We start from the raw sequence: 12,282 nt of genomic DNA, 5'->3' as shown, positions 1-12,282 counted from the left end.
TCAGCTGACTGGCCTGCACCACTTATTCCGCTTATTATGAATTCTGACGTCAGATTATTTTGCTTACTGCACTCCAATTCTTCTTGGTCTACAGGTCAAAGTCAGGAACACTGGACTGAGATACAAAGAGGCAGAGCTTACAAAAGAAACAAAAAAAAGGAGACAGAGAGCAGAAAGAGATTTGATCCGAACGAACGTAGATAAAGAGTTGAGCCACAAAAAGAGAGAATACAAAGAAGTTTTAGGAGGAAGAGCTGGGATGGAAAAGCCTCAAAACCCAGTAGCTGTGTTATTTTGTCAGGAAAATAAAGAGCAGCTAAACGTAGCAGCAACATACCGACACAGTGAACAGGAATGCAAATCAGCCCTGATGCAAATGTCATATGTCTTCAGGGGCAACACAAGACTGTCTTTATACCAGCCCCCCACCACAACAACACACTTCTCTCTGTGCAAAGCGAACCCTTCTTCACATCCAACATGGGGAAACAATGACAAGAGCAACCGCAGACTGCATCCTCCTTGTCCTTTACATTCAAACAAGCATCCAGTTAAAAAAAAAAAGCAAAAAAGGTGGTATGACACTCAAAAACTTCATGGAAGAGACAAACTTACTTGTCGGTCATAGCGTCGGCTAGCGAATACTGATTCATTAAATCTTCTTTGCACTTTTCTTCACACAGATGGAAACGAGTGAGTGAGGCTCAGCACCGACGCAGCAACCTAGATCTGTAAAACAGACAAACGTTTAGATTACACTATGAAATATTGCATACAAATAAGATTAAATAGTTATAAATGTCTATAGCATCTAAAACCCAATAAAGACATGAAAACTGTTAAATATGCCTCGTAATTCATAATTCACAAAATTTGATCCTGGGTTATGAGTAAGGATGCTCTAATCAAGATTTTTCCTCCTTCAGTTTTCTTTTTGAGTTATCTAAAAGTGGACGTTGGCCAATGCTGAGTCAGTCTGATACTTTAAATAATATGATGCTACTAAAAGGCATCTATGTGCAGAACAAAAGAATCCAAGAATCAAAAAATAAAACATTTTTTAGTTCAAGAGACAAGAAAAATAATTCACAAAATTTGATTTTTCAAAAGTAAACATTTTTCCCGTTCCAGAAATGTATTTAAAACAAAGACATGCCGCTGTAAATTGATTGCCTTTGAGCTTGTAGACAATTACTGTAACATCTTAAAAAATATTTATTACACCATCCAAATACTGGATTGGTAATCTACATGTTCACCCTCTGCAATAAGATTAATAACTGGTGATGCAACAAGACAAAATTGCTAATGATCAGGATTCAAACATTTTTCTTTTTTTTTTTTCTTTTGTTTTAGCCTGATTGGTTAATTGGCAACTAAAATTACAGATCTCTTTTTCTGGTTATTGAAAGCACAAAAGCTGAGTGACTAGTTCGTACTTTTAAAACACTATTTACTGTGGAAGTCTGTACTGAGTGACAAAGACTCGGCTCTTTTTAGATGTGTTTAAAAAAAAACAGAATTTTGAAAAATATCAAAGTAGTTTTTTTTAAAAAAAGCTATTTTCTGAAGACATTTTCTGCAAAAGAAAGTGGGACATTATGAGATAACAAAAAGGCTGAATATCCAGCAAAGGGTCTGGATTTTATCCTTCTGAACTTTCAACCCATCTGTCACAGAACTTGCTAGATTTCGAAATGTTTATTTTAGCTGTGCTAATCAGAAAACAGGATGAAGACGAATCAAAACGTTGCCTTTGGAACCCTTATGCATTTGCTTTAATGCAGAGCTGCATCACTCTCTCCAATTGTAAGCCATTGTATCTCGTATTTAATTGTTCACATGTGGGAATCTCCTCAATGCTATAGTAAATTACTGATATGTTTAACAGCATAACAATAGGAGATTATTTTTATCTCTGCTCAATAACAAGGAGGATTTCGCAGTTGTTAGGGCTACAACATACTGAATCACAATTGTAATTGCAATATTAATGATAGCAATACTGCATCCACACATATTTGGATGCAATATTTGATAGGGTATCATATTTCAAGTACAATGCATTCATATTGTGCTTGACAATAATATATATGGGCAGCTGGATGGTCTCCAAATGCCCTTAGTTTCCATACTATGCTTATATTTTTGTCATATGATGGAAAGGAATGAAGAGGATCTGGAAAATGGTTAATTTAATCACAATATTCAGTGACAGAATCACTGAATGTTTTTAAAGAAATCTACCAAAACACTGACGACCCTCCCAAAACTTTGGTTATTTTACTTGCAGTAGCTGGAGGATTGCTTAACTATGTGTGTATTTGTGAGTGTGTGTGCATGTGAGGGGGGGGGCGGAGTGTGGAGACGACAGTATGAGAAAGAAAACAGAAGGAAAAGGTCACTGTCCGAGTCTCTACTTTGCAGACATGCATCACTTCTTTCACAAATCAGACGTGCAAAGCTGGGGGTTGCTCCGAAGCTTACTGGGGACACTGTCACCATAGTTACTGGAGCAGCCCACCAGCCAGCTAGCTTCCACAAATAGAGCGCACCAAGAAATCCACCGGCTAGCAAGAAGACTTTGTATAGCTTACAGATGTGTTTTGCTTTACAGGATTCTGAGAGTTTAATCATGGTCTGGCATTAATTACAACTAGTTAATTTTACTGAATAGAAATTCCCTTACATGAATGACTTCATATTGTTTTCTATTATATTTAACTGACTGATCTTACCCTGCCTAACTGGAATATGTGCAAACTCCAAACCTGCTATTAGCTCCTCATTTTATCTGCCTTTAAAAGCTTACAGCAGTAACACATAGATTTAATAGATTAGACGATGCAATGTGTTGACAGACTGACCAGCCAGTGCAGGATTTAGGTACTTAAGCTGATAAATTTTAAATAGCAATTCACAACCAAGCCCAGATAAGACGAGGTGACCAGACAAGTGAAAGCAGGGTCTCGACCCCACCCCAAAGCCAGACGGGTCAAGCAGCAGCAGCAGCAGCAGCCAGCATTTGTCCTCAGGGGATACATTTCACCCTCACAATTCCTTCCTACTTGTCTAAAACGCACAGCTTAAAAGCATTCGTCAATGATTCCTCTCTTTTTTCTGCTCATTAGCACATCCATCTTCAGGACTGTCAAGCATTAGCTGTGCATTTCCAAGTAATTACAGCAATCAATTTAGAGGTAATTTCCTCTGGCAATTCAGCACCAGCGGAAATGTAATCAATAAGGAAAGATGCAGGAATCAGAAGCATCTCAAAGCACAAAAGAATAAACTAATACAACAAATCTAGATTAACAAGATGTAGATTTTTTTTTAACTGGCAATTGTGATGTGGTAACCTATGCTGTGGAAATAATAAAAGCAGGTCTCGTTTTTACGCTGGAAAAATTTAATGCTGCATGCAAGAAAAACTTTCAAAACAAAATGCAGCACATGCGAAGCTGCAAAACACTTAATGAAGTTAAAAGAATAAACTAGCTCTTGCAAACACTGTGGAAAAAGTGGTCTCCCCTATGCGTGCAGCTGAGACGGCGAGATGCTTACAGCTTGCTCTTTAATGTAAGAAAAAAATGGCATGCTTCTCTACCTGCACCCAGCGCTCACAAACAAGTCTCTCAGTGTCCAGGTTGACAGCAGCAACTTGTGGAACGGAAGATGACATTTGGACTTCCTCCTCTAGAACAAAGCATGTAAAAAAAAAATGTAGGCATAAAAAGAGAAAAATCACCAGGGCATTGACTTTCTGTACCTTTCCTCTGAAAAACACCACTGTGCACTTCCCATCGCTGCCTTCCAAAAACCTGCAACCTAGCAACGCTAAATTATTTACTTTTCATATGAGATTTGGACAAAAATAGCATGCACCATGCTGCACAGATCCCACACTGCACAAAGCAAATCTAAAAGACACGGCATTCATCCATATTCTGCAGAAGAAGAAAAAAAGGTGTCAACACTGCCATCAGTCATAACGTTCAACCGTGTGGACAAGGCATGTTCCTGAGCTGAATCTTACCATTTGGTCAGTGAAAACATCTTGCAAAATGAGGAAAACCAGCTCTTGGCTTGTACACACACACAAAAAAAAAACATAATCAAAACATGTGAGCACCTCTCTCTTTACAGTCGCCGGTAAATCTTCTCTCAGGTTCTCCCCCTAACACTCCCTCATCTCTATCTGCCTTCAGCGTCATAAATCCACGATGCTACATATGGCTGAGACATAGTTTATGCTTTCCAGATGCATTTTATTTAAGCGCGTGCCACCTGAGAGCGTGACAGAAGAAAGGAAAGCTTTCCGATCCCCATGTCACTGCTCGACATCGGAGAGCGACGGCGCACGGATCACGCCTCTGGAAAGGCGCACAATTGACGAGGAGGAGGGGGAGGGGGAAATTGGGGTACCGGGGCGAGAAGGAGGAGGGGGAGGGGGCCGAGGTTAGGGTCTTGTGTCTGTGGGAGTGTGGCCATTGTTGAGGGGACATATTGGTCTCTCCTACGACAGAGTGAAAAGGGACAGCAGGTTGAGGCGGTGCTTTCGCTTGCTCAACCTTTGCAGCCCTTTACTACGCATGAAAATGGAAACTGCACAGACTGTTTGCATCCCCCAGGCAACAATTTTGTGCTGCGCACACCAGCTTCCGTATGTGCAAATCCAACTAGCAGCATCAACAGGAAAATAAAGAAGAAAACTGGAAATGTGTTTCCCCAACGTCCCCCCCTATTCAAATCGTCTTCAAACATTTAACAGAAAAGTCCAACAGAAAAACACCTCCAACGGTTAGCTGTGATAACGACGCGCTCCAATAACAACAGAATGTACTGTATGTAGACCGCGCTCCCCACCTCCCCATCCATTCCCTTCCAGCTCTCTGCTCTCAGCAACACCACACTGGGAACCTTTTCAAAACATCCAAGTAAGCTGTCAGCGGCCCTGCAGCAACAGATCGGGGAGCTTACTGCGCTCTCAGCAGTATCACTCTAAAGCTGTGCAGTGTAACATCTTGGGAATGTTCACAGATTTCCTGGAGTTTTCAGTAATCTGATTACTGAATGCATCTTCTAGCAATTTGCACACTGGTTTGGGTCAATGAAAGCCAAGGAATGCTCTTTCTTCACTTTTACTGCGGCATGACGCACATCCTGCACGATAAATTGAGATGAAAGCGATGTCGTTTTAAGACCATTGTCGAGTATTACTATGCTAATTGCATAAATATAAAAATATATATAAATAACAGAAATTAAAAAAATTGTGGTGTCTCTATAAAAAAAATTGTCCTTCAAAAAAGAGGGGGGGAGGGAGGCTAGATGAGACAAATGCACCAGACTGAAGACTTATGTCTTCCAGTTTTTGGTAGATGGAAATGGAAATTGAGCTCATTTTATTTCATCTAATTGATTTTTTTCCCTATTATAACAGGACTAGTGACAGACCCCATCTTAATGTGCACGCCCTTTCAAAGGCAAAACATAGCAGCGGCAGCTTCAGCAGGGACAAGAAAGTTGAAAAGAGTAAGAAGAAGTTTTAAGAACCATGAATCATTTTACGTCCTCTTAATAATCACAAGCAAGTAATGTTCTTTCATTTAGCACCAAACGACCAACAAAGCCAAACATCCAACATTTACCTTCTTTTTAAAACCCACACTAAATGGTGAGGCAGTTTTGCTGAGATATCTTTGGAATGCGCTATGTTAACTCCAAGTGCCTTCACATGCCACATGTCTGCAGCTGATATGCAGCCAGATGCTGCCGTCTTTGCCAGTGTGAGATTCCTCCAGCCTGAGGGTGCCGGGGTACAGTGGATGGGTGTGGCAGGGGAGGTCTGTGGCTTTGAAATGGAGGTGGGGGGGTTTGCCCAAAAAGTCTGAAATCTAGCACACTTTTCACATCAAAGCAGCACTGACTGACTGGATGCCTCCAGGATCAAGACAATCAAACTCTCCCCCCTTTTTTCCTTAACCTGATATCTAAAAGAAAACCATCACTGTGAATATGAGCTCTTTCATCTTTCAGGTTACAGTCTGTATAAGTTACATTAAGAAGAAAAAAAAATCTGCCATTAACTATTCTATGCATCTCCGTCACAGATGGCTCCTTTTCTAAACTGATGGCTACAACAGCAGATCAAGATCAGGTGATTTGCAGGCAATTCACCCAGTCCTGCGACTGGAAAACAACCAAAAGGAATGCATGTGGCATGCATGAATAGTGTTCACCATCAAACCCATTAGGGGTCCAAAAATCTCTCAGGGCTGGCATGCAAGGAGCCGTGACATCTCTACCAAAGGCCTTTTTAGATTGGCAAATTGCATTTGGAACCTGAACGTGGTATGTGCTCTCCACTTGAGCTGGATCTCCTCCAGTCAGGGCAGATTTTAATGCACCCAGTTTGTAAAAAGAGTGAAAATCTGACAAACAGCCAGAGATTGGCCCGAGACTTAAAGCAGGCATCCAAGCAAATAAATGCTCACATAAAAAAACAAAACGAACAAAAAAGTCATTTTTGCACAAAGTTCAGATCTAAAAGAAGGCATTCAGTGAGATAGCCTGCGATCTGTACTCATTTCAAATGAGAACTATGGAAATAGGTCAGCCTGTGTGTGATTTCATGCAGACTGTTCTAAGTTAATTCCATACACTTGAATTTTATGGGTTCAATATACTTCTATCTATTCTTAGTTTTTCTCCAACAGTATTCAAACAAATCAAGAAGAAATGCATTAAAACTACATTTTTCATATGCAATGAATCCACCCATTAAAAAAACAACAACAAAAAAACCAGGTCAAGTGACAGTTCAGATAAAACAAATTCAGTTACACTGAGCACTTTTTGTACATGTGAAAGCAACGGACCGAGAAAGAAAAAAAAAAGTTGTTGACAACTGTAAATTATTAAAATCTGCTTACCAACAAAATCCACACACAACTGGCTATCATCATAACAGAAAATCTGAAACCTGCCAAAACAGCAAGAAGCTTACAACATAAACTCTACCCTGAGGGGGAAGTTTAAGTGACAGATAGAAACGCCTGAACCACTCATCGGCATGCAGCCCAGGGTTTAATGATTTGTCTGCTGCTGGTGAATGATCACACAGCAATATCCTGTTCTGGCTGGCTCTCCGAACCCCCTCTACCGCCCGCCACTCCCCGCCTTAGTCTGACATGACTCTGGCTCGCTCGACTGCCAGCCAGCCCGTCAGATTGACAAGATCCAGGTTTCTGCCCCTACGTCTGACGTGACCTAGCTGAGGACCTGTGGAATCAGGGCCAACGAGGCAGAAGAATTAGTTATTGAGCTCAAAAGGGAGGGGCATGTCAGCGCCGATGGATTCTGGTGAAACGATGAGTGAAGATGACAGCGAGGCGGGGCAGTAAATGGCACCAACAACAAACATGGGGGAACAGAGGTTTTGAAGAAACAACCGCTGTATTTAAGGGAGAAATTATCAATTATCATCATTTGAACATGTTCAAATGTTCAAATATTCATAATCGGTCATGAGATGTAAAGTAAACCAGCACTGTACTATACAGGAGGTGCTTTAAATCTCTAGAGAGGAGCTTTTAATCGTTTCAAACATTTTACTAGCTTTTGCGAGAGTATGAAAGCAGCAAAACTTATGCAAAATCTGCAAAATGATAAAATAGTCGAAGTGCCTGGTAAAAAGTTTTTGACACTCCAAATTGCATTTTTGTTACACACAATGTTTCTGACAAAGATCATTTGAGTGATATAAAACTGTTTTTCAAATATTACATTTATTAATGTCATGTGGTGTGGTAGGTTGTGGTGAGGAGATGACGCTGAGACCCGGGATATAGATGAAGATGATTTTAATAATGAATATACTCTGGACAGTCCAAACACAGGCAGCACGGCAGGAGAACTAGCACACGGCTAACACCGGTAGCAACTGATGCGGGACTGGACACGGGAGCTGACGCCGACTTAGGACTTAACAGTTCTACTAAGACGACTACTCTAGTTTAACCGACTCAGGACTTCACAGTTCTACTGAATGGCTAACTGACACGAAGACCAGGACAAACGACGTGCGACGAATGATGACTGACGTATGACGAGGGTCCGACGAAGAACACAGACAACAGGTAAGACTAAATACACATGGGGTAATCAAGGGAAGGAGACACACCTGGGAGACAATCAACGGGGGAAGAGCAGAGACAGGACTCACAGGGAACAGGATCATACAGAAACTCAAAAATAAACACACAGAAACACGGATCACGACAATTAAGGGTTAATAAATTATTCATGCCAAGTTAGCCCAATGTGACAAAGTTATTGTCCTTATACCGAAATCATGACTTGTGAGAAACTCAATTCCTAAACTTGAATTTTAAAAGCTGTACCCATGTCTGATGAAGAATGTTAAGGTTGGCATTTTGCAGAAAAATACAAAGGCATCAGCCATAATTTGAGTTAGGACATCAGATGGCAAAGAAAGCCAGAAATTTGGCAAAAAAGCCTGGTCAAGACAAATCAATCTTGACCAGATTGTTTCTGTAACACTGTAATAATATATGACTAGATAACCGTCCACTTGAGACGTTCACAGCTATACCCACAAATATGCTCCAGTTTCACTGAAATGCAGCTGAAAAGTTGGAAATAAACAGACTGAGACACAACAGTGTGCTTTTCATGCATTTCTTTACGTGATGGTATCTGAGACGCCATCCTAGCCCTTCAAATAAACTGTGGTTATGTGGCTGGGCTTCTGCGCTGTCAGTAAATGGGCTTTTGTTATTGCAATGAAAGAGCACCCTTGATTTATGCATGCCATGGGTAAGAACCCCTGAATGACCTCTGGGTGGCAGAGTGGCATTTTAAAGGTGAAGGAGATGTTTAATCTTTAAATGGGTGTTTTATTCTGACGTTATTTGCGTTTCAAGGGGAGTGACCACAAAAAGCGCTCTCTTAACATATTCATTTCGTTACAAATTATTGTGTGTGTGTGTGGGTTTTTTTAACCACGGGAAATTAGTGGTGAAAGTTTACGTAAAACAAGAAACACATAATATAAATAAAGTGCTATTTTTCTCTCTTTGAGCCTCTGTTGGAAGTTTGGGCGAGAGCGCGTAACAAGTGCAGCTGAGAACTCCGCGGCAGCACGATGCAGTGCGATACATGAGCAATTTCTGAAAGAAAACTCTGTGGTACTTTCCCAAACTACACCTTCATAGACTTAAGCTTCTTCGGTACGACACAAAAAAACTGGTACTCACTGTGTGGAAGGAGTCCTTTTTTATTATTATTGGTGAAGACAAAATGCGGCAACAGCTTGGAAAAATAAAAGTTTGGTTCGTCGCGGTCTCTCAGCTCAGCAGCATGGCGGCGGCGGCGGCTGGGGCCACAGACTGAATTCAAAACTCTCCGGGCTGTGATATCAACAGGCCGGGGGGGAGGGCGCAAGAGGAGACGGTGTGACGCTGCTGCTGCTGCTGCCTGCTGCTGCTGCTGAGAAACAAACAAAAATGTACTTCACTTAAACATTACCATGGATTGTGCATACAAAATACCGACATTGTTTAACTTTAATTGAAAACGCTGCATTTAACTGTGAAAACCATCTATAAAATATGAATTATATTGAAAAAAAAAAACAATCTGAAAAAGCAACCTGAGTAAAAACTGCTCCAAAACATCGAATTAAATTGATACCTATCTCCAGCCATCATTGAATGAAAAAGTAGGATGTCTTAGGGCTGTGAGGATTGGAGGACCTTATTGCTGCATGGCAAATGTGCCAACATTAAGCCCCTCATTAAAAAGGCAACCAACCAAAACAACTCGAATGACCTACCGCTGATAAATGTAATTTACTAGAATAAAAATCTTACCTTAAACGAATCATCAATTCACTTATTAGCAAGTGCATCTGGTGAATATAAATTGACCTGCACCCAAGAGAAGCAGGTCACACCAGAACATCCTGTCAAACAGCTACCAAACTCCAAAAGGACTGTCAATAGGACACAAGTCCTATTGACAGTATAGCGCGATTGAGTCTATGGTAAAGTTTCCAGTCTTCCAGGATATAACTGTTTTAAATGTTTGAAAGAACAAACATGAAGAAGATGGTTTGATAGATGCCATTTTTGTAAAACTAAAAAAAAAAAAAAAAGAAAACAAGCATGTGTCCTCTGGTTATTTGAATTATCTTGAATACAACTTCTATTCTTCTCCTCAGGTGGTTTGACAACCTTTCACACCTTGAAACATGAAACTGAAACACGTGAGTCTCATTAGCAAACTTCTCACAAGTAACGACTCAAACACCTAACAGGATGGAGAGAGGTGAAGAGGGGTCAAATTGTGTGATTACCCAATCGATGATTTATGAGGCCAGGATTCCTTACACAAGATCTGAAGTGAAGAAACGTTTTGAATGTCACTGGAAACATCAGACAAAAAACAGAAGTCCAGCTGCCTCTTGCTTAAACACTTAAAATCGCTGGATTAGAAGTAAATCTTCAGTCAACTGAACTGTACAAGCTGCAAGTTCTAACCAGTATTATTGCCCATACTGTAGAATTTATCTCCTTCCTATCTCACTTCACTAACTTTATTAAAAGTAGAGCAGATCTGAGAATAAGGTGGAATTACCTGAAATTTCCTTGCCATCGGCTCTTTGGAACTACAGAGGACGTGCGAAGTAAGAGGCATGCTACCTCTGCCTACTCATTTCAGCTGAGTAGCATGTAGCATTATTTTATGTTTGCGTCATAGAACTATCACTTGCATCGTGGTCTATGTCTAGAGCAGTTTACTGACTAGAGAAGATAAAGGAGAGTAAACATTAGGAACATTATTGTGGAATTTTAGTATTCCCCTAAAAATTTTTCTTTTTTGCATACAAGCCTAAAATATTTGGTATCTTCTCACTTGAGTGGAGCGGATCTCTGCGGCTCCTCTGGTTGATTTATTATGGCTGTCATGGTCCAGCCTGTCACTACAGATGGACAGCTGTGCCTTGGCAGGTCTGCAATTGTGTCATGTCTGCTGTTGCCCTTGGTTTAAACATTGTTTACTGGTTTTATTAGATTTTATTCAAGGGTGACAGAATCCAGGGGGATGAATCCAAATGCACATCACACTTTTTCATTATTTCCCTCATGAAAGCATCTTCGACACCATGCAACGTTTTCCTTCTGCTTCACCAACACGATCACATGAAACCTAAGTAGAATAAATAAAGTTTGTGGTTTTAATGTAAAAAAGTGAGAAAGATCAAGGAGTATAAATACTTTATTATTAGAGTAGCGGGAAATTTAGATCTGCGGGGCTTTCCAAAGCTGTCTATTCGCTTCCGTATAATTTGCATTATATCTGCTGTTTTACATGGGCGCCACAGTTGCAGACCTGACGTATAATTACTTACCTTAAACTGTCTACAGAGCACTCTGTAGGTATAGCGCGATTGAGTTTAAAAGGTCACAGTACAGGGTCAAAGGTTACAAAACGTTTTCCTAAAGGACAAGTGAGCCAAAACATGGAGGAGGGAAAAAAAAAGAAAAAACAGACTGACTCTTGTCTTGTTCTGGAGGGCAAACGAGGAGGAGGAGGAGGGAGGGGTTATCCACAGCACTGAGTGCAATACAATACCATCTTTGAGTAAAAGTCAGATTACTGCTGGTAGAGGACACAACAGTGTGACAGTCTACCTCTGGGGCTGCTTTGTGGGCTTGCGGGAGAACCTGTCCAGTCTTAGCTGCGTTAACTTTTTTTCTTGTCTTAAACACAGCAAATAAATAGGCCGTACTCTTAAATGTGTTAATGTTGCCAGACATCAGCAGCTGCAGTTTTTAAACTGTTTAGTTACAGAAAAGCCCTTGATGATTTGAGAACTGAGACTTAAAGGCCAGCTGCAGTTAAAAAGGGGATGGCAAGTGCTGCCTGAAATGAATACGAAAAGCAGCTGGGTTTTATCTTCACTCACCCTGTGACATGTGCTGGGAAGAGAAAACAGGAAACTTGGGAATTTGTTCTGAAACCTTAGCGAAATACTGGTAATCCGATGATTTGTTGCTTAAACAGCTTTTAAAAGACATCAACATGACAGTTTGTTGCCCTTTACAATTCTTTGTCGTCACTTTTCACTTCAGTTTCTGCCGCTCTTGCTCTAAACTGTTACAGGTTGCAAACAGCAGCAGACACAATGACTTAACGATAACACGGTGTTAAACCTCATTAAAATGCTGGTTTAGATAAGAGTGTTCACCTTTG

The 12,282-nt window shown here is 40.6% G+C and overlaps 1 protein-coding gene across 7 annotated transcripts in view; it reads right to left on the bottom strand.

Moving 5' to 3' along the window:
• sema4d (sema domain, immunoglobulin domain (Ig), transmembrane domain (TM) and short cytoplasmic domain, (semaphorin) 4D) overlaps window positions 1-9,421 on the bottom strand; it is a 41,248-nt gene extending 31,827 nt beyond the window's left edge. Inside the window, exons 1-4 of one of the 7 annotated variants that reach the window (XM_017307859.1) lie at window positions 4,037-4,375; window positions 3,770-3,828; window positions 3,608-3,696; window positions 616-729 (exon numbers count right to left, since the gene is read on the bottom strand). In XM_017307859.1, coding sequence (XP_017163348.1) covers window positions 616-653 — 38 coding nt within the window. In that variant the 5' untranslated portion in view covers window positions 654-729; window positions 3,608-3,696; window positions 3,770-3,828; window positions 4,037-4,375. Of the gene's footprint in view, window positions 1-615; window positions 730-3,607; window positions 4,379-9,281 lie in introns of those variants that run through there. The other 6 variants (XM_008424472.2, XM_017307860.1, XM_008424473.2 and 3 more) reach the window with 6 other exon arrangements.
• Window positions 9,422-12,282: the final 2,861 nt, after the last annotated feature.

The sequence above is a fragment of the Poecilia reticulata genome, linkage group LG12 (genome assembly GCF_000633615.1).
Source record: "Poecilia reticulata strain Guanapo linkage group LG12, Guppy_female_1.0+MT, whole genome shotgun sequence".
NCBI lineage: Eukaryota > Metazoa > Chordata > Actinopteri > Cyprinodontiformes > Poeciliidae > Poecilia > Poecilia reticulata.
Note: the sequence above shows the minus strand (reverse complement) of the source record. Positions and strands in the feature narration are given on the sequence as shown.